Source organism: Ursus americanus, chromosome 30 (assembly GCF_024610735.1).
Source record: "Ursus americanus isolate L20-20 chromosome 30, mUrsAme1.1.p, whole genome shotgun sequence".
Classification (NCBI taxonomy): domain Eukaryota; kingdom Metazoa; phylum Chordata; class Mammalia; order Carnivora; family Ursidae; genus Ursus; species Ursus americanus.
The window spans coordinates 18245569-18273442 of NC_142156.1; the positions used below are offsets into that span (position 1 = coordinate 18245569).

The 27874-nt window shown below is 56.1% G+C and overlaps 1 protein-coding gene across 1 annotated transcript; it reads left to right on the forward strand.

The window, feature by feature from the left end:
* Positions 1-2417: 2417 nt before the first annotated feature.
* Positions 2418-26331, forward strand: SETD1B (SET domain containing 1B, histone lysine methyltransferase). The gene is made up of 17 exons (XM_045777571.2): positions 2418-2537; positions 3030-3217; positions 3450-3548; positions 4190-4460; positions 6577-6689; positions 7779-9017; positions 12579-13406; positions 13777-14038; positions 14119-14477; positions 14565-14670; positions 15239-15727; positions 17064-18317; positions 19200-19366; positions 21233-21364; positions 21458-21577; positions 21655-21792; positions 23733-26331. Exons 2-17 carry the CDS (start codon positions 3044-3046, stop codon positions 23904-23906), a joined length of 5925 nt encoding a protein of 1974 aa, XP_045633527.2. The 5' UTR covers positions 2418-2537; positions 3030-3043; the 3' UTR covers positions 23907-26331.
* The last annotated feature ends 1543 nt before the right edge of the window (positions 26332-27874 follow it).

The window sequence follows — 27874 nt, forward strand, 5'->3', positions numbered from 1 at the left end:
ACTCTCATGGCATTTTCTGCTCCTTCCACTTCTGCAAACTTTCCAGGGTTGGGTTGGCAAAAGGCGGCTTCGCTGAGGACTGTTTACTGCTCTGGATATAGCAATGGTGTGATCGTCATTAAGAGACAAAAGGCGAAAATACACAGTCAAATCAAACAAAAGGCAAAAGACGCACGGCCATCCCAACCACCATAGAAAATACCCGCGAGTTAACGTTGGTGTTTGGCTCGAACCAGCTAGGACTTGTTTTCCAGTTTTAATCTAGTTTCCTGTGACGGCTTTAGTCTCTGTACACAAAGAGAAGGTCTTCCTTTCTCTCACCCACTCCCCTACCAAGACGAGAAAAACAGAGCTGTTTTTCTTCAAATAGATCGATTTTCAAAGAAAGTGTACATGTTACTGGGAAGAAAGCTGACTAGCATTTATGGCTGTAAACATTTTCAAAAGCTTAAAGCTAAAACCTTAGCTTTATAAAAAAGCAAAATCGTCTAAAAGCATTTTAACTGGCTTATATTAGACAAGAGCGACAAAGACATACATGCAGATGAAGGTTCAGAAAATTAAGGACATCTCAGCAACATTAACATAGAAACTGCACTGCATAAGGACAGAATGGATTGGGTACTTACAATGTAAAAGGTTTTTAAAAACTTAAAAAGAGTAACAACTGCTTACAATTTTTTGTTGCTGCCATTTCGCTAGTCCTAGAACTATATACATTTAAAACATTACCTTGTTAAAAAGAGAGCAGAAGGAGTTAATAAGATGGCCAGGTTTAAGTGTTTAATAGAGGAAACTATATATTTAAAAATTTATTGTTCAGTCAAGAGAATACAGATTAAGACAGCTCCAAGCTCCCCCCACCCACCCAAGAAAAAAAAGAGGAAAAAAATTAAATATGTCATTTACTTAGGTTTTTTGGAATTCAAAATTGTTAACTGCTGACATTAATGGTGTGCTATGACCTAGTTATACAAGACAAAGATGGATTCCAAGTCATAAGGAAAAATCCAGATCTTTTTAAAAAGTCTTCTTCATTCTTCCAATTGTGAGTCCTTTAGCCTGTTGACAAATGTTAAACACAACACTGAGGCGTCCTGAACTGGATGGTGGAGTCAAAGGAAAAACATTCCCCATTTGCAACAAAGGAAAAACCCACTTGGCCATTTAATTCCATTGCAGAAAAATGGCTCCCCTCATCTGTTGGCCTCTCCTTGGTGTCTGATGAACGATGTTTTGAGATCAGCGTCTAATAACTCAAGCCCTATAGAAGCCGCGCGCTGATTGGCTGCCGCGCCCTGCCGCCCTGCTCCAGCCAATTACCTACCCACGGCCAAATTACAAACCCCGAAAAGAGCCCCAATATGAAATACACCACCACGAAGCCCCAGCAAGGCGGCTCCTTCGCCTCGGCCGCCCGAGAGGAGAGGCAGAGGGGGCTGCAAATGCGTCCTCGCGAAGCCCGGGAGCCTCGGAGTTGAACTCACAAAATGGAAGCCGCGCGCTGATTGGCCGCCGCCACTCCCGGACCTTTAATAAAGAAAGGGGAAGGAAAAGATAAATGCAAAAAAGGGGGACTCTCTCCTCTGCTGGTGGCTGGAGGAAGAAGGGGGGGGGGGAGAAGCATGTGTTTAGGACAATTACAGGGCGCTCCTCTCCAAAAATAAAAACAGAGCAAAAAAGCTTCTATCACCCTGGTCCAGGCGAGGGCTACATCCTCCCAGGAATGTAAATGCTAATTTGGTTAAAATCCTGGTTTCCCCTCCCTAGCTCAGTTCCAAGGGGGAGGGGGGTCTCGGGGCAGAGAAGGAAGCCGGAGCAGAGATACCTCGATTGCAACTCGTCTTGAGTCGTCTTGCCTCCCCCCACGGTTCCCAGCGTCTAAACACAATCACCCCCCCAAAAAACCCAGCCCTTTCCCCCGAACCCCACGCGCCCACCTCCGGTCTTGGCAGTTTGGAAACAGTTTTGGAGGCCCCAGGCGCACGCCGCGGCGGCCGCGGCTCGGAGGGTAGCCCCAGCCGCGGGAGGTAGAGCCCGGGGAGACCCCCCTCCCCCGCCAGCCAAGCCCCCCACCTAAGTCCCAGCAGAATAAATAAATTAAAAGGCCTTCCCCCGGGGAGGGGGGAGGCAGTGTGGGAGCGCGCGAGTGAGGGGTGGGGGGCCGCTGGGGCCCGGGGCTTTGGCGGCGCAGCTGCCGCCGCCGGGAGAGTGCCTGGGGAAGCGGCGAGGAAGGAGAGGGGAGGAGGAAGAGGAGGAGGAGGAGGAAGAGGAGGAGGGTGAGCGCTCGGGTCGGGCTCCTTAGCGGTGTATTGTGGGATGTGCGGCTACTGGGAGTCGAGCCTCCGCCGCCAGCCGCCTCCCGGGCAGCAGCAGCAGCAGCAGCAGCGGCGGCGGCGGCAGCAGCTCCGGGCCCGGCAGCCGCGGCGGCGGCGCCCCCCCCTCCCGGCCCCCCGTCCGGCCGCCCCGGCCTCGGCTCCCGCGGGGGACACCATGTACTGGCTGGCGGCGCAGGGAGGCCGGCGCCCGGCGGGGATGTAAGCGGGGCTCGGGGAGGGAGAGGCCGCGGTCGGCAGCCGGGCGGCCCGAGCCCCCGGCCCCGGCCCCGGCTCCGGCCGAGCGGGCGGGCGGGCGGCGCCAGGCCTGCCGCGAGCCCAGCGCGCGAGCCGGGTCGAGCGAGCGAGCGAGCGAGCGCCACGCCGGGCGGCCAGGCGGCCGGACGGGCACCATGGGCCGGAGCCCGCGTCCTCCGGGCGCCCCGGGCCCCGCCAGCACGCACCGGGAGCCCCCGGGAGCCCCTCGCTGCCGCCCCGAGACGGTGGCCGAGCGGGCGGGCGCCTAATTCTCCCGGAAGGGTTATTCTCTCGCTCTATTCTTATTTTTTGGGGAGCCGGCGAGACAGCTCCTTTTGGGGCGCGCTGGTAAGGTGGGAGGGGGTGGGGGCTGGACGATTTGATTCTTTCGCGTGTGTGTAGAAGCGGCCGCCGCCGCCGCCGCCGCGGAGACGACAACAACTTGCTCGTTTTCAGGTTGGGTTAACGGCATGGAGAACAGTCACCCCCCCCACCACCACCACCAGCAGCCCCCGCCGCAGCCCGGCCCTTCGGGCGAGAGGAGGAACCACCATTGGAGAAGTTACAAGTTGATGATTGACCCGGCTCTGAAAAAGGGGCATCATAAACTGTACCGCTACGATGGGCAGCATTTCAGCCTGGCGGTGAGTAGACGGCGCGCCTCCCAGCCGCCCCCACCCACCCCCAGCCGAGCCCGGGGCGGGGGGAAAAGGGTCCGAGCGGCCCAGGGTCCCCCCTTCCGACCACCGGGCCAACTGTCAGCCGGGTCCCCAGCCCCGGAGTTTGACAAGTGCCTGGAGAAGGGGGTCTGCCCCTGCCCCTGGGGAGTGGGACCAGCCCTCCCATTCCGCCCCGCCCCCCCATTCCTCCCCACAGATGTCCAGCAACCGCCCGGTGGAAATTGTCGAAGATCCCCGGGTCGTTGGGATCTGGACCAAAAACAAGGAGCTGGAGCTGTCGGTGCCCAAATTCAAGGTAGGACCCCTCCCCCCGACCCCACGCTCCCTCCTCCCTCCTCCCCCCTCCCCACTCCCTGAGTTCGAAAATAACGCCAGTCCTGACCGAGCCCAGCCAGATTCTGAGTTCCCGCCGTCCACGGCCGGGGAAGTTTTGGCGGGGAGGGGGAGATGGCAGCGAAAGGGGTGTCCCCTCTGGGCTACTGTAAACAGAATAACACTCAGTGAAACTGTAATCAAGGATCGGATACAGTGTCCTGTTGGCCCAGCTGGGGGCTCCGGGTCCCCACCTGGCTCCTGCCAGCCGGGCGGCTCTGCCCCGGGACCCGCCCCCCTTCTCAGCCTTGTGGCTTAAGGGGGACAACTTCCTAGACCAAGGGTTCGCCCCTGACCCCGCAGCAGGGAGAGGAGGCCGGAATGGGGGGTGGGGAAAGAGAAACTGTTTCTTTTTCCCCTTTCCTTTCGAACCCAGAGGACTTCCACGTTCCAAACGATTTAATCCTCTGCTTCCCGGGCCCGCCCGCGTGCATTTTTTTTCCCCCGAAAAAAAAAATATATTTTTTACCCTTCATTGTTTTCAACGGGCATGCGAGTGGGGAATGTTGTGTTTTCCTTCGGTTTCAATGTCCTCCAAACTCCCATCCCCCTCGTCCCTGCCAGATCGATGAGTTCTACGTGGGCCCGGTGCCTCCGAAGCAGGTGACATTTGCCAAGCTGAATGATAACATCCGAGAAAACTTCCTGAGGGACATGTGTAAGAAGTATGGGGAGGTGGAGGAGGTGGAGATTTTGTACAACCCTAAGACCAAGAAGCACTTGGGCATTGCCAAGGTGGTCTTTGCCACGGTCAGGGGAGCCAAGGAGGCTGTTCAGCACCTGCACAGCACCTCAGTCATGGGCAATATCATCCACGTGGAGCTGGACACTAAAGGTGAGCGGAAGCCTGCTTAGGATAACCTACGGTGCAGGGGAGGCAGGACCAGTCACTATGACTCCTTTCCCTCCCAGAGCCCCTCTTGTAGTGTTGGGGACCCCCCCACAACCCTATTTTTCCCCCTCCTGAGGGTAGAGTCACATGGAGCTAAATGTGTTGTCTGTTGCTAGGAGACAAGCTATAATTTACCAAATGTGCTGTCCTTGGCTACTGCATGTACCCCTAGGGACCACCCAGAGGCTTCCCCACCACTGACACCCCTGCGGGCCCCTCTCAGAGCCCTGGTGGCCTGGGTTTAGGCGGTCCCCAGTGTTGCCATCTGTGTTAGGGGAGGAGGCAGGGTTTGTTTATTTGTGAGGGGCTGAAGGAGAGCCGCTAGAATGCCTTTAAATACGTAAAGGGTAGGTCCTTCAACTAAAAAGAGAGTCTTCCAAGGATCCAGGGTCCCAACCCCCCCAGGGCTACCCCTTCCATCTGGAAGTGGAAACCAATCTGGGCCCAGAGTGTGGTTTCATTGATAATGTTCCGATAGAGCTGGGCGGGCTGCTCTGGGTGCTCAAGGGTTGACACTGTGCCTTCCCTCCTCTCTCTTAAAGAGACAGCAGCACCTCCCATGCACCAGAATTCCACTCTGTGCACACTCTGAGCTGGCTGCTGGGAGAGTGGGGCTGGAGAAGCCACCCTTCCTCCCTTAGGTTCTTGGGAGGAGAAGCTGGATGCTGGACAGAGGGGCTCGTAGGACTCTAGGGCATCCCCCAAAGTTCACCTGTGGCCTCTCCAGGGAAGTTCCCACCAATATAGAAGAAGGTGCAGGGTGCCCTGAGGAGCAGCCTGCCCTGTAACTGGGCAGGCACTGTTAGGTCCAGTGCCTCTTGGGGTCTCCTGGGAGATACTGCCTGGGAGGGCTTCCTGGTCAGCAGCTTCCAGGAGTTCTGTGAGCTTAGAGTTTAGGGGCAACCAGGGCACACCAAACCCAAACAGGAAAATCCAAACCCTTCTTTTTTGCTTTTAATAATGAATACATATTGACTGGGTCTCCAAGCCCTTGCTGGCGTTTGTGGAGGGACGCTGGAACTGGGTGGGCACGGTTATCCCACAAAGTCTTGCCAAGTCTGTACCTAGTTCAGAGTTTTCCTCACAGCACAAGCCCAGGTTCCTGCCTGAGCCACAGTACCCCTCTCCCTCCCTCTAGTTTCTCAGTCTCTGTCTGGGGAGTACAGACCCTTCCAGATCTACATATCCCTTGGGTGGCTGCAGTCTGATGTCTCCTTGAAAATTGAATATGGAGCCCTCTCCCCTGTCACATGGCCATTTTAAGGAGCTGCCAGCTCTCACCAAAATTTCATTTCTGAAAAGGGAAAAAAAAGAAAAAAAAAGTGGGAGGCCCTCAGAGACTGCCAGCTAACTTTGTATTTCAAGAAAGAGACCAGTAAAGTGTAAAGTGTAGCTCAAGGAATGTGTCTCCTTTGCATATGTAAGCAGCTGCCTCAGAGGGCTCTATAAATATCAATAATCTGGGGCCCCCTGGTCTATAGAGGCCTCTCTCTGCTGTGGGGGGAGGGTTGCCAGACAGGGCTCTGTGGCACTGAGTCCCAGGCAGAGCTGGGGAGCCTGGGGAGCCTGGTCAGAGGAGGAGGCCTGTGGAGTTCACAGTAACGTGGTGCCAGAGTGTGTTTTACAAACTCTGCTGGTCACCTGGCCCCAGATGGTTAGCAACAAACTGTGGCCTCTGTGTCCCGGGCTCTCTCCACTTGCTGTAGGCTCTGGCTGTTAAGTGGGAAGACCTGACTCTTTGTTTGGGTCCCATGGCCCAAGTGACAGGAAAAGGCTTTGTGTTGGGGGTGGCATTTCTCTTTTGGGGGGAGTCTCAGCCCCATAAAGGATTAAATTCTGAATCTTAAGGTCAGAAAAACCATACAGTTTAGCAGCTTTGTTGAACACAAAGGACTTCTCAGTGAGGTGCAGAGAGAGGAGGTTACCCAGTCAGTCACACAGTCACACAGTTGCCCAGGCTTGGGGTCTCAGGCACAAGGGGCCCACAAGGAAGCCAATCTGTGGGGTCTGCCCCAACCTGGAGCCTCCCTCAGTCCTCCCTCCCTTGCCCTTCCTACAGGGGAAACCCGCATGCGGTTCTACGAACTGTTGGTCACGGGCCGATACACACCCCAGACCCTCCCAGTGGGCGAGCTGGATGCTGTCTCTCCAATTGTGAACGAGACCCTGCAGGTGGGTATATCACCATCAGCGCCCCCCCCCCCACTCATCACCAGCTTCTGGTGTGCCCCCGCCCCCACTTTACCATCTCCAGCATTGGACACCAGAGCCTAGGAGGGAAAGGAGCCTAACCTTGCCCAGGCTGGGATTCCCACAGACCCACAGCCTACTAGGGCTTACTTTGTGTTGGCGCTGAACCATTGCCGTGTCTGATGTCCTATGCACTCGTGCTCTACCCTGCCTAGGGTTACTCCGCAGAAAGCAGAGTGTAGGTCTCTCTTTCCAGAGCAAAATTGACTCCTTACCCAACCACTGCCTTCCACCTAGACCGCCCTCACATGGGGAGATTCTCAGTTGAGCCCTTGCCCAGCAACAGCTCAGCTGCTCTTAGGAGTAGCTTTTCCAGAATGAAGCCTCTTTGCTGACTTGCTGCATTGTTTGAGGCACTTTAACCATGTCATGCTGTTTAACTCCTAAAACATTGGGAGACCAGAGGGAACAGGGCCCTTGGCCACCCCCTCACTCCCCAAACCATAGTTTTTCCTGCTGGAAGGTCTTTGATTTCTTTTCTTTTTTTTTTTTTTAAGATTTTATTTATTTATTTGACAGAGACAGAGACAGCCAGCGAGAGAGGGAACACAAGCAGGGGGAGTGGGAGAGGAAGAAGCAGGCTCCTAGCGGAGGAGCCTGATGTGGGGCTCGATCCCATAACGCCAGGATCACACCCTGAGCCGAAGGCAGACGCTTAACCGCTGTGCCACCCAGGCGCCCCCAGGTCTTTGATTTCTGGCAGTCTGAGACAGGAAGGAAATCCCAGTTCAAACCAAGATGTCAGGATCTTCTGTTTTCTCTTCTTTAGGGATTATAAAAAATCCTCAAGGTTCCTTGAGGATAACTGGATATCCTAAGATTAGAGAAAAGTTAGGACCATCCAGAAACTCCTCTTCAGTCTCCTGCTGCCCCTTCCATTTACCGTGCTGCAGTTCTAGAGTGACCAGTTTGGCTCTGAGATCCCCAGAGTGGGAGGGGACAACAGGGCCCTCCCATTGCAGGACTCCCCCCAGGGATCTCACCGCTCCCCCTGTCTTTCTCTCTCCCTAGCTGTCAGATGCTCTGAAGCGCCTCAAGGATGGTAGCCTGTCTGCAGGCTGTGGGTCTGGTTCCTCCTCTGTCACCCCCACTAGTGGCGGGACACCCTTCTCCCAGGACACTGCATACTCCAGCTGCCGCCTGGACACACCCAACTCCTACGGCCAGGGCACACCGCTCACGCCGCGCCTGGGCACCCCCTTCTCACAGGACTCCAGCTACTCCAGCCGCCAGCCCACACCCTCCTACCTCTTCAGCCAGGACCCCACAGTGACCTTCAAGGCCCGGCGTCATGAAAGCAAGTTCACAGATGCCTACAACCGCCGTCACGAGCATCATTATGTCCACAACTCTTGTGCGGTCACTGCAGTGTCAGGGGCCCCAGCTGCCTTCAGGGGCTCCATGGACCTCCCGTTTGGGGCAGTCAGCAGCAGTGGGGGCAGCAGTGGCCCTCCGTTCAAGGCCCAACCACAGGATTCGGCCACTTTCGCCCACACTCCACCACCTGCCCAAGCAACCCCCACTCCCGGAGTCACATTCAAGTCGACTTTCTCTCCGTATCAGACCCCTGTGCCCCCTTTTCCCCCACCCCCTGAGGAGCCCGCCACCACAACCACCTTTGGGGCCCGTGACAGCGGGGAATTCCGGAGAGCACCTGTGCCCCCACCCCTGCCACCCACTGAGCCCCTGACCAAGGAGAAGCCAGGCACACCTCCTGGCCCACCACCTCCCGATGCCAACAGCATGGAGTTGGGTGGCCGGCCGACCTTTGGCTGGAGTCCTGAGCCCTGCGACAGTCCAGGCACACCTACGCTGGAGTCATCACCTGCGGGGCTGGAGAAGCCCCACGACAGCTTGGACTCACGCATAGAGATGCTGCTGAAGGAACAGCGCACCAAGCTGCCTTTCCTTCGGGAGCAGGACTCAGATACGGAGCTGCAGATGGAGGGCAGCCCTATCTCCTCCTCCTCCTCCCAGCTCTCCCCACTGGCCCCCTTTGGTACCAACTCCCAGCCAGGCTTTCGAGGCCCCACACCACCCTCCTCACGCCCCTCCAGCACCGGCCTGGAGGATATCAGCCCCACGCCACTGCCTGACTCAGACGAGGATGATGAGCTTGACCTGGGCTTGGGGCCCCGGCCCCCTCCGGAGCCAGGCCCTCCGGACCCTTCTGGTCTTCTGGGCCAGACAACTGAGGTAGCCTTGGACCTGGCTGGAGACAGGACCCCAACCTCAGAGAAGATGGATGAGGTACCACCATGTCTGTCCACCTCTGTCTTGGATTGGTTTTGTCTATCTTGTGTCTCCCTCTTTCCTCCTCTGAAACATTATCCCCTTAGGACAGTTAGTTAAAACACAGAAACAACAGGGTTAGGGCAGCTAAAATAACAGGTCAAATACAGAGAATAAAGAAAGAATGCAAAAAGTACCAGGGTTTGGCTCTGAGCAACCTAGAAGCCATAGAGAGAAGGGAAACATGACCTAGAGCTGTTGCTCCCCTGTTAGGTATGGGAAGTTAAGACATTTCCTAGGGATCAGTTCTGACTTGAACTTTTTGGGTAGGAGTTTCCTGAGACCTCAGACAGTATGGACTGTCATAATGGTTCTGGATCCCCTCCTCTGTTGGGTGGCTTGTGGGTGATCAGAGCTGATCCTGACACTCAGGCTTAGTTGGGGAGAGGGATTAGCCAGAGCGTTCTTAGGCCAGGCCAGCTGGGAGGTCTGGAGCACTGTCTCCTAGAACCTAGTGCCCTCTGAAGAGATGGGAAGCCATGGCGGGCAGGGAGGGCACTGAAATTTCCCATAGCCCTCTCCCTCTGTCTCCAGGAGTGAAGGAGTTAAGAGTTAGCCCAGGAGGAGGGCCACAGCCAGAAACAGGCAAAATTGACCATTCTCCATAGATCTTCATCTAGAGTCTTACTACCCAAATCTCCGGCCTCTGGCCTCTGGCCTCTGGCCTGGGGTGGGGGCTGCTGTGTGCTGCAGACCGTTGGAGGAAAGGATTAAGTCCTCTTGCCTTGGCTCTGCTGCTCCCCATTTCTGGTCCAAGCACCTGTCCTGGCCCTCCCAAAGACCTGGGTTGAAACCTGTGCGCCCAGTGGGCATGAGCAGCCAGGGACTTTGAGCTCTCTGCCCCTGTGGGTGGCAGGAAGGAGGGTCCCCCCCTTCCCAGACCCTTTGATTAGGCATGTTTGGCTGCCTCAGGGAGGAACAGAGTGGAACTTGGCCTGCCCAGGAGGGGACTGCAGGTGGCTGCTGCTCTCCAGAAGGCCTCCACATAGCTCTAGGAAGTGGTTTCTGGTGCCAAGGGGTCTGAGCAGGAGTTGATAGGTGTGCAGAGGTGGGGGGCTGGCAGGCCTGCCATCTTTTCTTCTTGCTGCTACCTGGGGTTAGGGGATGTTTACTGTGCTGACTGGCTGGTCCGGGACTGGAAACCCCAGAATAGCCGGAGGGACTGGGCTCTCCCATCTTGTCACTGTAGGGAAGGGGAGACTGAGGCCCAAGAGAGGTGGGGTCCGGATGCCCCAGGACAGTAGCCCTGGGAAGACCACAGTACTGGTAACGTCCAGGCTGGCCCTCGGGAGCCCCCTGCTGGCAGCCTGGAAAGCAGCACCCGGGCTCCTCCAGACTGAACCGGGAGGCTGTCCCAGCTCAGACAGAAGACTCCAGAGAGAGAGCAGGGAGCCCCACTGAGGGACATTCCCTTTCTTCACAGAGGCTGGTGGTTAAAAGTTCAGGCTCCAGTCCTTGAGCCTGGAGACCCAGCTCTGTCACTTACTGGTTATGTGACCTTGGGTAAGGCACTTTCCCTCTCTGAGTCTCAGTTTCATCGTCTGTGAAATGGGACGGTGGAAGTACCTGCCTCACACTGTCTTTGGCTTAAGTGAGGTGCGGGAAAGGGAAGCTCCAGGCGCGGCCGCGCGGGCTGCTGCTGAGCACTTCAGCGCTCGGCTAGTTCCCGCTGGTTCTCACCCCCACCCCCCGGCGCCCGAGGGGCGGAGGGAGGGGCAGGCCGAGGGCTGGAGCGCAGGATCCGGGTCTCCTTGTGATTGGCTGGCCGCGGTGCCGGGTTAACCCTCTGTGTGCTGCGCTCGCCTAGCTGGGCGCTGTCCGGGACTGATCTCCCGGGCTCTGTCCCTGAGAATCTGCTGAACCTGCCAGCCTCTCCTCCAGCATGTGCTTAGGGACCCTGAGAGGGAGAGGGAGAGGGAGAGAGAGAGGGTGTGTGTGTGTGTGTGTGTGTGTGTGTGTGTGTAGGGGGGTCTTGCAAAATCCAGAGCTTCCTACTGCTGCTGAAAGTTTGGTATTCCTCCTCCCAGCGGCGCTCCCCCCATTTCCCTTTGTGGACTCTGCTCTTCTGAAGATCTAATCTCTGACCTTACAGCCTCTACAGACCCCGTCCCCTCAGCCTTCAAATGCACTCTCTGTCTCTTCCAACCTACAAAGGCCCTGTCTTCTCACCCAGGTTCATCTAGGGCAGGACCTGAGCCACCTTCTCACCTCTTGTTCCGACACTAGAGCCTGGGGTTGATCCAGCTCTCCTCTCCCCCACCCCTGCTCTGCCTTTTCACTCCACCTCTATCATGTACACCAAAGTGCCCCCTTCCAGTTCCAGGCCTGTGTGTCCAACTCCCCAAAGCCCTGTGTCCCAGTGTAAAGGGGCCCATGCCCATTTCAGAGCTGGGGTCCTCCCCTGTTCATCTGGTACCATGTCCCTGGATTCCACAGGGGTCCATCCTGAGCTTGAGTCATAGCCTTCTTTCTGACTGGCTGTGCCTCCTGGGCCAGTGGCTCTTGGGGTGTTTCCTCACTTGTCAGAGGGGTTGGAGTAGACCCCCCACCTCGCAAGGCTTCAGTGCAGACGAGAAATGAAACACTGTGTACCCACAGCGTTCAGCCCCACACTGGCCCACACTAAGTGTGCAGTCAAGACTAGATGCAAACAATAACTAAGGAAAATAAAGACATACCCCCTGTTTATACGGCCTTAAAGCTGCTAACCCTTGTTGCTCAAACGTCCCCTTGGCCACCTGGCCCTCTTTGTTGCAGTGAGGAAGGATGGCAGGCTGGGGGAAGGACGGCAGGCTGGGGCGCCACTTACTGGTTTGAATCCTGGTTCCATCTCTTAGTGGCTCTGTGGCCTTGGGCAAGTTACTTAAGCTTTCTGTGTTCCAGTGTCCTCGGTAAAAATGGACATAACGATCTACCTTGTAGAGTCGTTCTGAGGACTAACTGAGTTAATATATACATCAAGTCCTTAGAAAGATGGTTGGACATAGGAAGTACTGTTAATACTTTGTGTTACCTTCTCTGAGTACAAATGGAAATAGAATCTCTCAAACTGACAGAATCTGCTTCCCTCTTCACACCCTGTCTCCCTCTTCAGCTTCCTTTTTCTCCATGGTGGGCTATGTATTTCACACCTTCATTCTTCTTATTCTTTGCCTCTTCCCCCTAAAAGTTTAGCTCCATGAGAGTAAGAATTTTGTCTGTCTTGTTCATTGCTGTGTCCCCAGCACCTAGAACAGTGCCTGGCCCATAGCAGGTGCCAAGCAAGTGTTTGCTGAATGAATGAATGAATCCTCATAAACTGTGAGGCAGGTGCCCATTACGCAAACGAGGGAGACTGGGGCTTAGCAAGGTTAAGTGACTGGCCAAGGCCACGTGGTCCATAAGGGAGGCGACCAGAATCCATGTTGCTCCTGAGTCTGGTGGAAGGCTTCTGTGACTTTCTGGTGTTTGGAACGGTTCTAAGAGCCAGCTTGGTCTCCCAGGCTTAACCTCACCACTCTCTCCTGGCTCTCCCTGCAGGGCCAGCAGTCCTCGGGCGAGGACATGGAGATCTCGGATGATGAGATGCCCTCAGCCCCCATCACCAGCGCCGACTGCCCCAAACCCATGGTGGTGACCCCAGGGGCGGCGGCTGTGGCGGCCCCCTCTGTGCTGGCTCCGACCCTGCCGCTGCCCCCACCCCCCGGCTTCCCACCACTGCCCCCACCCCCGCCACCGCCCCCGCCACAGCCAGGCTTCCCCATGCCCCCACCTCTGCCACCGCCCCCGCCCCCACCGCCCCCGGCCCACCCAGCTGTGACAGTGCCCCCACCACCCCTGCCAGCGCCCCCACCTGGCGTCCCACCCCCGCCCATCCTGCCGCCGCTGCCACCCTTCCCTCCAGGGCTGTTTCCCGTGATGCAGGTGGATATGAGCCACGTGCTGGGTGGCCAGTGGGGCGGCATGCCCATGTCCTTCCAGATGCAAACGCAGATGCTGAGCCGTCTGATGACCGGCCAGGGCGCTTGCCCCTACCCACCCTTCATGGCCGCGGCGGCGGCGGCGGCCTCAGCTGGGCTGCAGTTTGTCAACCTGCCGCCCTACCGGGGCCCGTTCTCCCTGAGCAACAGCGGACCAGGCCGCGGGCAGCCCTGGCCACCCCTCCCCAAGTTTGACCCATCAGTGCCGCCACCAGGCTATGTGCCACGCCAGGAGGACCCACACAAGGCCACTGTTGATGGCGTCCTGCTGGTGGTGCTCAAAGAGCTCAAGGCCATCATGAAGCGCGACCTGAACCGCAAGATGGTGGAGGTGGTGGCCTTCCGGGCCTTCGACGAGTGGTGGGACAAGAAGGAGCGGATGGCCAAGGTAGGCAGCAGGCGCGGGGTGTCCCAGGGCGGCCGGCCGGCACCCCGTCCTCTCCTGAGGCGTGTTACTAGAAACAGTACTGCCCGTAACTCCAATAGGACAGTGTGAGTGTTACTTGGTGAAGCTTGTGTGTCGGTGACACGGCTGTGTACTGGCCACGTGTAGCCTGCTCTGCGGGTGAGGACGTGGAGGTTCAGTGAGGCCGGGTGAGGTGCTGGCAGTGTCTTGAGCCATGGGCACAAAGGGCAGCCAGTTTTGTGGGAAGGAAGTATCAGTGACGGTGTGGCTGTCACTTTTGAGGGAAGGCGGGCTGCTAAGAGAGGGCTGCCCCATAACCATGGTGACAGTCTCCTCCTCTCTGGCACCCCAGGCCTCACTGACCCCAGTGAAGTCAGGCGAGCACAAGGACGAGGACAGGCCAAAGCCCAAGGACCGCATCGCCTCGTGCCTGCTGGAATCGTGGGGCAAGGGTGAGGGCCTGGGCTACGAGGGCCTCGGCCTGGGCATCGGGCTGCGCGGGGCCATCCGCCTGCCCTCCTTCAAGGTCAAGAGGAAGGAGCCGCCAGACACAGCCTCTTCTGGTGACCAGAAGCGCCTGCGGCCTTCAACCTCTGTGGATGAGGAAGATGAAGGTATATGCACCCATCACCTGGTGCTGGGATCTCCTCCAGTGTTTCCCCAGCCTGGCTCAGACACCCCTCTCTGCCCTCAGAGTCAGAGCGTGAACGGGACCGGGACATGGCGGATGCCCCTTGCGAGCTCACCAAGCGGGACCCCAAGGGTGTGGGCGTGCGGCGACGGCCAGCCCGGCCACTGGAGCTGGACAGTGGTGGGGAGGAGGACGAGAAGGAGTCACTGTCAGTGTCCTCGTCATCATCGGCGTCCTCGTCCTCGGGCTCCTCCACAACCTCACCCTCATCCTCGGCCTCCGACAAGGAGGAGCGGGAAAGCACTGAGGAGGAAGAGGACGGAGAGGAGGAAGAGGAGGAGGAAGAGGATGACGAGGAGGAGGAGGAGGAAGGCCCCAGGAGCCAGGTCTCCTCCTCCTCGACCTCATCCATGTCAGATAAGGTATATTTGGGTTGGGGAGGCCTGGGGTGCTGGGCCAGGGGAGGGGGCCCCGTCGGCTCACCCTTGCCTCCCATCCCCCTCCCCCAGGATGATGACGATGAAGACAGTGATGACCAGGATGAGTCTGAGAATGACGATGAGGACGTAGCCCTGTCGGAGGCGAGTGAGAAGGAAGAAGGGGACTCGGACGGAGGTGAGTGGAGCAGGCTGAGGCGCCTGGCCTGGCCCAGGGTCCCCCCACGGAGCAGAGCCTGAGCGGCTTTCAGCAACTTTTGGGGCAAGATTTCTTGCCTTCAAAATGTAGACTCATTACATGCACACATGACGTACGATACAATTCCGTTTATATTAACGCGTCCAGAGTGGATCAGTCCATAGAGACGGAAAGTAAACCAGTGCTTGCTGGGCTCTGAGGGTGGGAGGGCAGAGGGGTGACATCACGCTGACGGTGTTGGGTTTCTTGAGCTCGTGAGGGTGTTTTGGAACTAGAGGCAGTTGTATAGCACTGAGAATATACTAAATATCACTGAATGAATTCACCTTAAAATGGTTAGTTTTACGTTCTGTGGATTCACCTCAGTTTTTTAAAACAGTGACTGGTCACCACAGATAAGCACTTGTGTGAGCGTACACACGCACTTGTGGCCCAGGTACCTGAGGGCCACGTTCAGCCCAGGTGCCGCCAGCTTGAGAGCTTTGGCGGAGCACCTGGCGGGGGCGCAGCAAATGCTGAAGGGCCCCTGCCTGTGTCCCCTGCCCAGAGGAGACAGTGAGCATCGCCACCTCCAAGGCTGGAGCCGGGTCCTCCAGTGAGAGTTCTGAGTCTTCTGAGTTCGAATCAAGCTCGGAGTCCTCGTCATCATCCTCAGAGGATGAAGAGGAGCTGGTGGCAAGGGAGGAGGAGGAAGAGGAGGAGGAGGAGGAGGAGGAAGAGGCAGCAGCAGATGAAAGTATGGCTCCTGCGGCTCCCGACGAGGACTTTGAGGAGGATGTGGCCACAGGGGCACCTGTGACGGAGTCCTCGGTCATGGAAGAGGAGGTGGACATCGAGGCTGAGGGTGAAGCCCCCGAGGAGCGGACCCCCATGCTGGAAGAGCCCCCCTTGCCTGTGTGTGTCGAGGAGCTGGCTAGCTGCAAGGAGCCCCCCGAGGAGCAGGGCTTGAAGCAGGAAGGGGCCAGGTTGCTGTCTCCAGAGCCGCCTGCTGGAGAGATGGAGGCCCGGCCCCCGCCTTCCCCAGAGCGCACCCCAGGTAACACCAGCCCCCCCCCCCCCGCCCCGTGGGGTGGTGGGGATGGAGACAGGATGTCCTCACCAACAGAATGAGCCCAGGCTCCTTTGGGTAAATCGCTGAACCTTCCCAAGCTCCGGTTTCCTCATCTGTAACATGGGATCAGTGGATAGTGTCTCCCCCGTGAGGTCATAGGGAGGACAGAGTCAGGGGACATAATGTGCCAGCGTGGAGCCTGGCACCTGACCAGAACTCCAGATAGTCCCCTGGGGGAACTGCTGCTGTCCCCATCCTCAGTGCCAGTAGTTCCCCATGGTTTGGTCCTTGGCCCATTAGTCCTATGGGATGCTCCCAGAAAGGTTGGGGGGAGGGTTGGGGAGGTAGCCGTGCATGGTCATTTTAGTGACAGGCAGGTCGGGGAGGCTTTGGGATGCTGGGCCAGGCGAGAGGGGCTGTGGACACTGCCCCCTCCCACCTTTATGGACCTGCACAAACCATATTCGAAGCTCCAGCATACTGTCCAGTGGAACTTTCTGCAGTGATAGAAATGTCCTCTCTCTGCCCTGTCTAGTACCATAGCCATTAGACACAGCGTTGCTAAGAGTACTTGAAGTGTGGCAGGTGGAAGAGAATTTGTAATGTTATTTAAGTTTGATTAATTTAAACTTACTTAGCAATGTGTGGTTAGTTCATACCTCTAATAAGTCTTTCAGGAAAAAAAACCTGTTGTATTTTCTTTAATTCTGTATAATTTGGCTACAGAACCACAACTCTGTGAGTATTGTCACAGGTACTTATTAAGCCTATGTTGTGTCCCTAGTACTGTTTTAGGCACTGACAATACAACAGTGGGCCAAACAGACAAAAATAGCTGCCTTCATGGAGCTTACATTCTAGGGCTGGGTGATAAATGATAGCACATAAGCTAGAAAAATGTATTATATGACAATGGAGATAAATGCTAGGAGAAAGGCTCTGATAAGTTCTGCAGAAAAGGGACTTGTTGAATTTTATTCAATAGCAGAGCTCATTTTCTTGGTCTACAGGACATTCCCAGTTCACAAGAACACCATTCTAAGGACATAATGTCAAAGGCTAGCAGCCATGTCTCCTTATGTCTTTCATTTATTCCACCATCATTTATCAAGGACCTACTGTGTGCCTGACACTGAGCTGAGCACTGAGAAGCCTTGAGTAGTTTAGCTATTGGGGGACAGTCCCCATATACACAGAACTCCAGGGGGCTCAGAGGGCTGTGAGGTCAGGTATTAAGCACATAGTAGGGGAGCTTAAATAGGGCACCAAGAGATGTTCGAATTGAATAGTAATGGTCTGGTTTTTGCCCACCTCTTTGCAGAGGATGACCTGGAAGTGGAGCCCCCTACACTGCTCTCCTTACCCCTGCAGCCGCCACTACCACCCCCTCGACCGCCCCGGCCGCCTAGCCCACCACCAGAGCCTGAGACCCCAGACCCCCCACACCCACCCGTCCCTCTGGAGCCCCCTCCAGAGGAGCAGCCCCCACGTACTCCGGGCCTCTGTGGCAGCTTGGCCAAGTCACAGAGTACAGAGACGGTGCCGGCCACGCCGAGCGGGGAGCCCCCACTGTCGGGGGGCAGCAGCGGCCTGTCACTGAGTTCCCCACAGGTGCCCGGCAGTCCCTTTTCCTACCCATCCCAGTCCCCCAGCTTGAGCAGTGGGGGCCTCCCCAGGACACCTGGTCGGGACTTCAGCTTCACACCCACCTTCCCCGAGCCTGGCGGGCCCCTGCTCCTGCCTGTCTGTCCCCTCCCAGCTGGCCGGCGCGATGAGCGATCTGGCCCCCTGGCCTCCCCGGTGCTCCTGGAGACGGGCCTGCCTCTCCCCCTGCCCTTGCCCCTGCCTCTGCCCCTGGCATTACCTGTCCCCGTCCTGCGGGCCCAGACACGGGCCCCTGCCCAGCTGCCACCTCTGTTGCCCGCACCACTGGCCCCCTGCCCACCCCCTATCAAGAGGAAGCCGGGCAGGCCCCGGCGATCCCCGCCGGCTGTGCTCTCCTTGGATGGGTCCTTGGTCCGGCCACCAGCAGGGGCCACCCTCAGCAGGGACTTTCTGCTCCTGCCAGGCCAGCCACAGACCCCTGTCTTTCCCAGCACCCATGACCCCCGGGCCGTGACCCTGGACTTCCGGAATGCGGGAATCCCAGCCCCCCCACCGCCCCTGCCTCCGCAGCCTCCTCCGCCCCCACCGCCACCCCCTGTTGAGTCCACCAAGCTGCCCTTTAAGGAGCTAGAGAACCAGTGGCCCTCCGAGGCCATCCCTCCAGGCCCTCGCGGGCGCGATGAGGTCACTGAGGAGTTCATGGACCTGGCCAAGGTTCGGGGGCCCTGTCGCCGGCCGCCTAAGAAGCGCCACGAGGACCTGGTGGCCCCAGCCTCGCCCGAGCTCTCGCCACCACAACCCCTCTTCCGGCCCCGGTCTGAGTTCGAGGAGATGACCATCCTGTATGACATCTGGAATGGTGGCATCGATGAGGAGGACATCCGCTTCCTGTGTGTCACCTATGAGCGGCTGCTGCAGCAGGACAATGGCATGGACTGGCTCAATGACACACTCTGGGTTTACCATCCCTATATCCTAGCCGACGGGGCACGGTGCTCGCCCACCTCCCTGGGCCCTATCTCCCAGGATACCCGTGAAGGTGCCAGCACAAATCCCCGTCACCAAGCGGTGTCTGTGCTGGCACCATGCCAGGCTCCATATGGAGGTGTCACTGGCACTGTGAAACACACCTGTGCCAGGCCCATCTCACCCCCAGAGTTAGCAGGTCTTGGGGCAAATGTAGCAACGTGATTGTACAACATCACAGTAGCAGAGACTGGGGGCCCACTCTTCCTAGCCCCCCTCATCACCTAACTTAATTTTCCCAACAGCCCAGTGAGGTAGGGGCTATTATTCCCATTTTATTTATGCAGAAACCGAGGCTCCGGGAGGTTAACTGACCTGCCCAAAGTCCTACAGCTATGAAGTGGCAGAGCTGAGAGTGGAACCCAGGCAAATCTGCCTCCAGAATCTGGGCTCTGGACCATGATGCTACCCTGATAGTTGGTTATTACTCTCACCACTCTTGACAACACTATCAAGTTGGAGCGGTCATTATCCCCACTATATCAGACTAATTTACTGAGCACTTCCTCTGTTTCAGGAAGTCTGCTAAGTGCCTAAGCATATGTAATCATTCAGAGAGGCATTGCTATTGCCCCAGTTTGCTGATGGGGAAACTGAGGCAGAAAGTGGCTAAGGCCCAGCACCATGCAACTAGGTACCCCTGATGGAGTTGGGACCATCAGTAGTGTTGGCCAGTGGACAGCCTCATGGGAGTGGCTTAGCTGTGGGGCTTGGAGATCAGCCCTGATCTCCTGAGAGTAGGGAGGCTGGGCCCAGTGGGACTGGTCTCAGAAGGACTGGGAGGGGCTTTCCAAGAATGTCCATGTGGCCCTTAACCCACACCCACCCACCAGCCTCTCTTCAGCTAAGAAAAAGAAACGGGACGATGGCATCCGTGAGCACGTGACGGGCTGTGCCCGCAGCGAGGGCTTCTATACCATCGACAAGAAGGACAAGCTCAGATACCTCAACAGTAGCCGCGCCAGCACCGATGAGCCCCCAACAGACACCCAGGTATTGCCATCAGGCGCCCGGACACATTGGAGCCTCCCAGGCTGTAGGGGGTGGGGACTCTGGGCTAGGGTGCCAGGCAGCATGGGGGGTTGTGGAGTCAGAGGGGCTGGCACAGAGGGTGTTACTCACCTGGGTGCTCAGGTTGGAAAAGTAAGGCGAGGGTGAGAAGTGGGAGCCTCTGAGGTTTTCATCAGGGATGTGAGCAGAGTGGAGTTGCATATCCAGAAGGTTCATTCTTTCCTTTTAAATTCAGCAAATGTCTATTGAGTGCCTGCTGTGTTCCAGGCACTGTTCTGGGTCTAGAGCAATGAACGAAACAAAATCCTTTTCCTTGCAGAACTTACCTTTTAGAAGGGATGTAGGAAATAATCAAGTGAACAGATAAACATGGAATTTCAAGTGGGGTAAACAGGAGAGGACATTAGGGATTGGTGAGTCAGAAGGGTCAGAGAAGGTGACAGCTGAGCCAGGTCTGAATGGAGTAAAGAAATGAGTCATGTGGATAACTGGGAGAGACCACAGAGAAGTAGAAAAAGGCTTCAATAAAAAGTTAAAACAGGAAGGGTACCTGGCTGGCTCTGTCAGTAGAGCACACAACTCTGTCTTGGGGTCGTGAATTCAAGCCGTGTATTGAATGTGAAAGCTACTTTAAAAAAAAAAAAGTTATAACAGGAGAGGGACTCATTAAGTCTGGAAGTCGTGCACAGAGTGAACAGCATGTGCAAAGTCCCTGAGGTGGGGAGGCTCTCAGGTGGCATGAGAAAGGGAAGGAAAGACTAGTTGAGGCCAGAGACAGAGAACAGGTCATCAGGGCCCTGGAGGCTGTGGTGATGAGGTTAGATTTGTATTCTGTGTGTGACAGCGAGCTGCATGGGGGTTTCCAGAGAGAGGGTGACGGTGACATGGCTCAGCCCATGATTTTCAAAGCTCATACTGGCTGCCATGTGGAGAGTTGACTGCAGGGGTCCTGAGGGGAGACTGTGGCACAATTGCTGCCATTCCCAATCCAAACACATGGGTAGGTTCACCTGTGTTTGCCGTGAGAAAAAAGTGGGTGTGTTTGAAAGAATATTAGGAATAGTAGAATATTAGGAACCCAAAAGGACAGAACTGGGAGCCAGATTGGTCGTAGGAGACAAAGGAACTGGCTGGGACGTTGCTGGGTCCGGCTTGGGGAACTAGGAAGCTGGATGCCAAGCACTGAGGTGAGGAGCTTGAGTTTTGGGGTTTGTGGAACATCCAGGTATTAAGGTCTGCTAGGCAGTTGGATTTTGGGGCACAGTAGAGAGCCTGGGAGGGGGCCTTCTCGTCATCAGGACAGAAACGTTAAGGGAAGGTCACAGCAGGGGTGAGCTCACCTAGGGAGAGGGCGTGTGGGGAGGAGGGCAGAGGACGAGGACGGCCAAGGGAAGGAAGGGATGTGAGGATGTTGAGGAAGGAGCCATGATGTCCAATATGTGGAAAAATCAGAGGCCCCCAAGAGAGTGACGGGGGTTGGGGTGGATAGACACCCAGCATCTTCCCTCCTGAAAGTGGAGGCATTTCCAGATCTTCTAGCTGAGATGGGAAAGACGGCAAGTGTGAAGGGAAAGGTGTGTTGTTTGCTTTGCCTGGAGGACGCTGAGCACATGTGGATTCTGGCAGGAAGGAGCAGCAAAGAGGAGAGCTGACAAGTAGGGCTGGGACAGGCACAGACAAGCCCAGAGCAAGGAAACTGGGAAGTTGGGAAGACAGGGAACCAGAGCTTAGGGTGGGTCCGCCAAGGATGCGATAGGGACACAGGTACCCAGTACCACGGTGAGTAGGCCAGCTCCCCCAACCGCGGCCAGCCACGCCCCTCCTGATGTGTGGCCGTCGTCCTCGCAGGGCATGAGCATCCCGGCGCAGCCTCATGCCTCCACTCGGGCGGGCTCGGAGCGGCGTTCTGAGCAGCGCCGTCTGCTGTCCTCCTTCACTGGCAGCTGTGACAGTGACCTGCTCAAGTTCAACCAGCTCAAGGTGAGGCGGGGCCCCGCCCAGGGTAGCGGAATGGGGGGCAGCCCGCGGGACTGAGACCGGGGCTTTCACCTCTCCGCTCCTTCCCTCCCCCAGTTCCGGAAGAAGAAGCTCAAATTCTGCAAGAGCCACATTCACGACTGGGGCCTGTTCGCCATGGAACCCATCGCGGCTGACGAGATGGTCATCGAGTATGTGGGTCAGAACATCCGCCAGGTAGGCGCTGCCCGGTGGGCTGGGCGTCGGGTGGGGGCGGGACGGTCCAGCCTGGACTGAGGCCTCCTCCCGGCCAGGTGATCGCGGACATGCGGGAAAAGCGTTACGAGGACGAGGGCATTGGCAGCAGCTACATGTTCCGGGTGGACCACGACACCATCATCGATGCCACCAAGTGCGGCAACTTTGCACGCTTCATCAACCACAGCTGCAACGTGAGTGGCTGGCGCAGGGCCGCGGCCACCCCCAGAAACTCCTGGCACCGGATCGGCGGGGCCTCCTTCCCAAGCTCTGGTCACCTGAGAGTGATGGGGGTGGGGTGGGGGTGGACCTTGTATTCAGAGTATTTCTCCCCTGAGCTTCAGTTTTCTTCTGAAAGAAGAGCACAGTGAGACCCCCGGTGCCCGGGAAGTGGTCCTCGCTTCCCAGTCAGAGCGGTCGTCCCCTGCGCTGGGCTCAGCCCTCGGAGGGCTCCCCTTCCGGGACAGCGGGGTCCGCTAGAAGTTGTGCCGCGGTGGAAACGCTCTGCACCGTGCTGACCGCCGGCGTGGTGCGGGCTGCGTGTGTGGCGGAGCACTTGCAGTGTGGCCAGGGCCCCTGAGGAGCGGAGCTTCTCGTCTAATGCAGTTGAACCTGAATAGTCACGGCGGCTAGTGGTGATGGTGGGGGGCGGCGCTGGCCAAGAGGCAGGGAGTGTTGGTAACGAGGGTGATTCTCATGCTGGGGACAAGCATAGGGAGCGTCAGACGGGCAGGCGAGCTCCAGGGCGACGATGCCAGACTCTTGCTTCGAGTCATACATCACTACTCGGCAAGCGACCGAGGCTGGTTACGTAATGTGTCAGTGCCTCGGTTTCCTGATCTGGATGGTAACAGTCCTTCCCTGTCGGTTGTTGGGAGAACCGGTGTGTTCCTGAGTGCAGGCCCTCTGAGTGTGCTGACACAGCTAGCTCTCCCGTCACCTGGGCCAGGAGGGACTTGCTTGCCTCTCCTATGGGACCTGAGGGTTTGGAGGGTCTCGCCCAGGTGGTAGTGAGTGGGGCAAGCATTCTGCTCAGTGAGGCGCTAGAGGGGAGAACACCTGTTTGAGGGACCGCAAAGTGGGCAGTAGGGACGGAGTAGGGGGAGAGCGGGCGGGTAAGAGGATGAGGTTGGCAGGGTTGGGGTGGCCAGATCACTCAGCCTTGCCGGCAGAGCTGAGAAGTTTCTCTAAAAGCCAAGCAGGCTACTGGGAGGTTTTGAGCCATCGGACAACAGGATCTGCTGTTCCCTGGAAAGATTCCTACTCCTGGCTGCTGGGTCAGGAGTAGATCTTCTCAGAGGAATGAGAGGCAATGGGAGCCGCTGAAGTGCAGCCAAGTGATGATGGGGGCCTGACTGGGGCTTGGCAGTGGAGGTGGAGAGCAGTAGACAGAATCAATAGGTCTTTCGGAGTAGAACCCACTGGACGTGGCAGTGGGCCAGATCCGGCATTGGTGGGGGAAGGTGGGGGAGGCGGATGCCTGGGGGCCTGGGCACGTGGCATGGCCAGCCACTCCCTTGAGTCTGGGCTTTGAGTTTACAGAGGCAAAAATGTCTCCTGGAGCTGCCAAAGGCAGATACCAAGCAGGTGCTTGGTTTCTGGGTCTGGAGCAGGGTCCAGCAAACCTTTTTGTTATAGGGCCTGGTAGTAAATACTAAATTTTTTTGGCTTTGTGGCCCAGATGATCTCTTAGCAACTACTTTAACTGTCATTGTAACAAAAGCAGCTGTAGGCAGTAGGTAAATGAACGGGGATGGCTGTGTGCCAGTCAAACCCCACTTGCTAAAAGGGGCGACGTTTGCTGAGCCCCTCTCTAGAGCTCAGAAGTGAGGCCTGAATAGAATTTTGGGAGTCACCTGTAGCATAAATGGAAACTGAAGCCTTGGGGAACAATTTATTATTATTATTACCATCATCATCATTCTTACTTGGTACCAAAGGCAGGGGGTCCTTTTCACCCAGATAGGGCAGCCGAGGCTCGAGCAGGTGGCCACTTGGCATGGGGGTCGTGTGGCACATTCGTCAGGCTTCGGGCCCGGAGCTCGGTCACGTTTCGGGGGGCCACATGGCAGAGGGCCTGGGTGGGGTGCAGGGTGAGTCAATGGCTCACCGTCCCCTCCTGCCTCGCCCACAGCCCAACTGCTACGCCAAGGTGATCACGGTGGAGTCGCAGAAGAAGATTGTCATCTACTCGAAGCAGCACATCAGCGTCAACGAGGAGATCACCTACGACTACAAGTTCCCCATCGAGGACGTCAAGATCCCCTGCCTGTGCGGCTCCGAGAACTGCCGGGGGACCCTCAACTAGGCCCCGCAGAAGGCTGCCCGTGCCGCCCTGGGGCTCCCGAGCGTGGACCCCAGGGCGCCGGGGCCCAGCCCCACCTCCCACCCCCATTTCAGGTGCTGTCCCCTACCCAGCGGCCATGTCAGGGCCTGGCGCCCCCAACACGACCCCCAGGACCCAGCGCAGCTCCAGCCCCTCAGTGGGAAAGGGCTTCTCTGTCTCCCAGCCCACGTCTCTTTGGTTTTTTAAAATGCTCCCTTCAGGATTTTTGTTGAACTCCAGCGTAAACTTCTGTCTGTCCGTGTCTCTCACTCCCCATCTATATGTCTCTGTCCTTCTCTTTTCCCATCTTCTCCATCTGCCTCTTCCCATGAATGCTGCTATGTTGTTTTGTCTTCTCTTTACTCTCTTCCTCGTCATAAGAAAAGACATTTTAACCGTTGAAATGTGAAAGCAGAATCAGAGAGTGGGGACCCCCGGCGGGGGCTGCAGAGGCCTCGGTGTGGTGGCGTGTCGGCCCACGTTCCGGAACCCCCGGGCCAGGGTGCTGGGCCAGGTGCTGCAGAGAGGAGGGGGGTCGGGCCACACGGCTCTGACCTCAGAACACTACGCAAGGCCCCCTCTCTGCTGTCAGGACTCAGTGAGGAGAAGACCCCCCCCTTCTGTTCCTTCCCCAGCAGCCTGGGGGCGCCATTTCCCCTCGCAGACCCTGGTGGAGCCAAGCTGGTCCCAGGCAGGAATTTCCCCTCTGGGTTCTCCCTGCCGCCCCACACTCTGCCGCCCCCAAAATCTTGGGTTCAGTGTTTACTTTCTCATTCGAATGCCAGCAATGAGGGAGCCTCCCGGAGGCCCCAGTGTGGGCGTGGGGGCACTGGGAAGGGTCCTGTCTACTCTCTTCTGGCCTCACCTTCACCGGGGCGGGAGGGCCTCCCAGGGCAGGCGGGTCCCCCAGTCCCGCCACTACGGGTCTCTGACCATACGCATGTGGCATTTTTTTGTTGTTGTTTATAAGCTTCACCGCTTGCCCCTAGCCCACACCCCAACTCCCCCTGCCAGCAGCCCCCTCATCCCAAGAAGGCAAGAGCATATTTATTTTTGGAGTGAGAAGATTATTCTCCCAGAGAAAGGAAAATCTTGGAGAAGATTTTAAAACTCAGATCTAAGTCTGACAGGTTTTTTTTTTTCTTAACCTTTTTACCCCCTTCCCATCATCCTCTTCAGGGTTTATTTCCATGGATTTTTTTTTTTTCCTGTGCGTGTATAAAATCAAAACGAAGGGAAGAAATAGGTTTTTGAAGTTCAGAACCAACTTCTGTATATAGGCTGCCATAAAGGACTTTTTCTCGGGAACATTGTTTCTTGTAGAAACATGTGGGAAGACATTTTTTGCTCATTTCTTTGTATTTCCAAAAATCTCTCTCTCTCACACACACACACACACAAAGCAAGTCCCTCGCACCCCAGAAAGCAGAGCAGGCATGTAAATAATTTCTGGAAAGTGACTGTTGTGACCAGGAGTCATCCTCACCCAGACGGGAGAGCTCCCAGCGGGGCCGCCCCCACCCTGCGGATGCAGGCCCGGGGCCTCTGGTATCTTCAGCTTGTGTCAAGCTTGTTATCATGTAAATTCTGTACAAAGAATTGTTATTTTTCTCCTTTTTTGTTGTTGGTGGTTTTGTTGTGTTTTTTTTTTTTTTTTTAATTTCTTGACCCCATGCCCTCCCTGTTTGAGATTGTGCCCACCAGTTTCAAGGTCGATGAAATCGGTGGCATTAAAGACACAGAGGAGGGACCTGGGCACAGCGGCAACCTTCTCTTCCGTTTGTGGTTTTTTGCCTAATTGTGCAACTGAGGAAATATTTATTTTTCACATGAGGAAATGTGTAGTTTGTAGAGATGGCTGACTTCAGTTACTCGTGCAGCCCCCAAGGGGCTGCCTTCATTCTCACCCCTCTCCCCAGAGAAGAAGTGGAGGGGGATGTGAGGAAACCAGGGTTGGGGGCCAGCCTCACCTCTCACCCTGGCCTCACCTTGCCCAACTGGCGAGGGGCTGCACCCTCCTGTCCCCAGGAACCCCCGCCCCACCCCCAAAATGGTTTGCCATATCCAGAAACATGGCTCATTTTTTCTTTCAATGCCTTTGTTTTCATTGAACAAATCTTTGCTTTCGAAAAGTTGGGGGTTTCTGCCTTTTTTTTTTTTTTTCTTGTCCCCTCCCTCCCTGCCTCTCTCCTCCTGCAAAGAAGAGAACCCATAAGTTTTAGGGATGTTTGTGCATATAGACTCTGTCATCCGTATGTAACTTGTTTTGAAGAGAAGTGTTTCCGTTGTGGGTGTGTCTTGCTGTAAATATTTGTTCATATTTTTGTGAATTCAATACTATGTACCATTGTATTATAGTAACTTTTATAAAGCAAACCATAAATATACTGACTTTTCTTACAGATAACGCCGTCTCTCTTGCTCTCCTCTCTCCCTCTCTTCCTCCTCTCTCTCTGATGGGGCATGCCCTGCTCACAGGGAGGGTGGCCTGGCTAGGCTCAGGGGATAGAAGGAGCTAGGTGTGGCGTGGTCCACTCAGACCGGTGGATCTTAAACTGAGCTTGCTAGGTGGGTTCTGTGAACTTGGCCAAGTTATAGTCAGACTAGACCTTTCAAGGTTTTTTTGCTTTTAAGTTTTGCTTCTAAAACTTTTCTTAAAATCTTAGGTATCTAACACCACTAAAGGCTTGCAATTAGGAAACAAGCTCAAATATCCTATTGCTCTCACTGGAAGAAATTGGAAAGGTGGTCCCTCAAAGATGTTCACCACTCCTTTTAAGGAGACAGCCCTCTGGTTTGCATTCGAGGACTAAAATAGTCACAAGTTAAGAAGCATTAAGTGAATCCAGTGTTTGTGGTATTCCAGAGCTTCTGTGCCCCGTAGTTCTCAACTGTGCCTGAGCCAGTGGCGGGGTAGCCACGGGGTCCGTGGAGAGTTTGTTAGATGTTGTCCACTCACCCCTGAGAAGGACAGACGCCAAACTCCAGCCACGAGCAGCATGACTGAAAAAATGCCTCACCTCCCTTCTCACTAGGGACATGCAAATTCTACCACAAAATAGCCAACGTTGGCCAGCATGGGGCGGGGGGCGGGCACTGGGGCATCATTAGTGTAAGCTTAAATTGCCACAACCTTTAGGGGGAAAAATTAGATTTTAAGTTTAAAAATGCACATAAACTTAATGGCATAAATGTTCCGCTGTCTGGAACCGAGCGCGACAGCCACAAGCAGGCAACAATAGGTACAAGGATGATCTTTGCAGCCTCCCTTGTGAAGGCAGGGGAGCTGACCTTGGTGGTAGGCTGCTTTTCAGAATTGTACATCCAGACAGGTGAACAGCACTGAAGGTGGATTTGTGGGGACAGAAAAAGCTGAGGGTGAGACTGAGCCAGGAAAGCGGAAGAGCAGCTGCTGGCCATCCTGTTCATTCAACCAATGTTATTGAGCACCTCCGAGGTGTCAGCTCTAGACACTGGGGACACAGGAGTGGAGAAAACACGCTCCCTGTCTTTATGTGATTGTGTTCTTGTGAGCCAGGCAAACATGAAGAATATATACTATGATAAGGAGAAAATTAGCTACGAGAAGGAGTATCAATTGAGAGGGTGAGACTTTAAATACGGTGGCCAGGGAAGTCTGCTTAGCCCACATGTGAACAAAACTGCAAGGAGATCAGGGAGTCAGCCCCGTGGACACCTGGAAGGAGGGTATTGAAAGCAGAAGGAACCGTGAGTGCAAAGGTCCTGAGGCTAAAGCCACCTGGTGTATTTGAGGACCAGCAAGGAGGAGGTCGGTGTGGCTGCAGCTGAATGAGGGAGAGGGGAGTAAAGGAAATGAGGTCTGAGAGGTCCCAAGTAGGGGAGAAGGGGAGGCAGATGCTGTGGGGCCTTGCAGGGCAGCATGAGGACAACCCAGGGCCTCTCGCCCAAGGAAACATGTCCAAATTTGA

Excerpts from the sequence above, each read along its gene's own strand:
- SETD1B (XM_045777571.2), top strand. The coding sequence starts at position 3,044 with ATGGAGAACAGTCACCCCCCCCACCACCACCACCAGCAGCCCCCGCCG. Across the intron at positions 4,461-6,576 it reads CGTGGAGCTGGACACTAAAG|GGGAAACCCGCATGCGGTTC; the intron begins GTGAGCGGAAGC and ends CCCTTCCTACAG. Across the intron at positions 6,690-7,778 it reads TTGTGAACGAGACCCTGCAG|CTGTCAGATGCTCTGAAGCG; the intron begins GTGGGTATATCA and ends CTCTCTCCCTAG.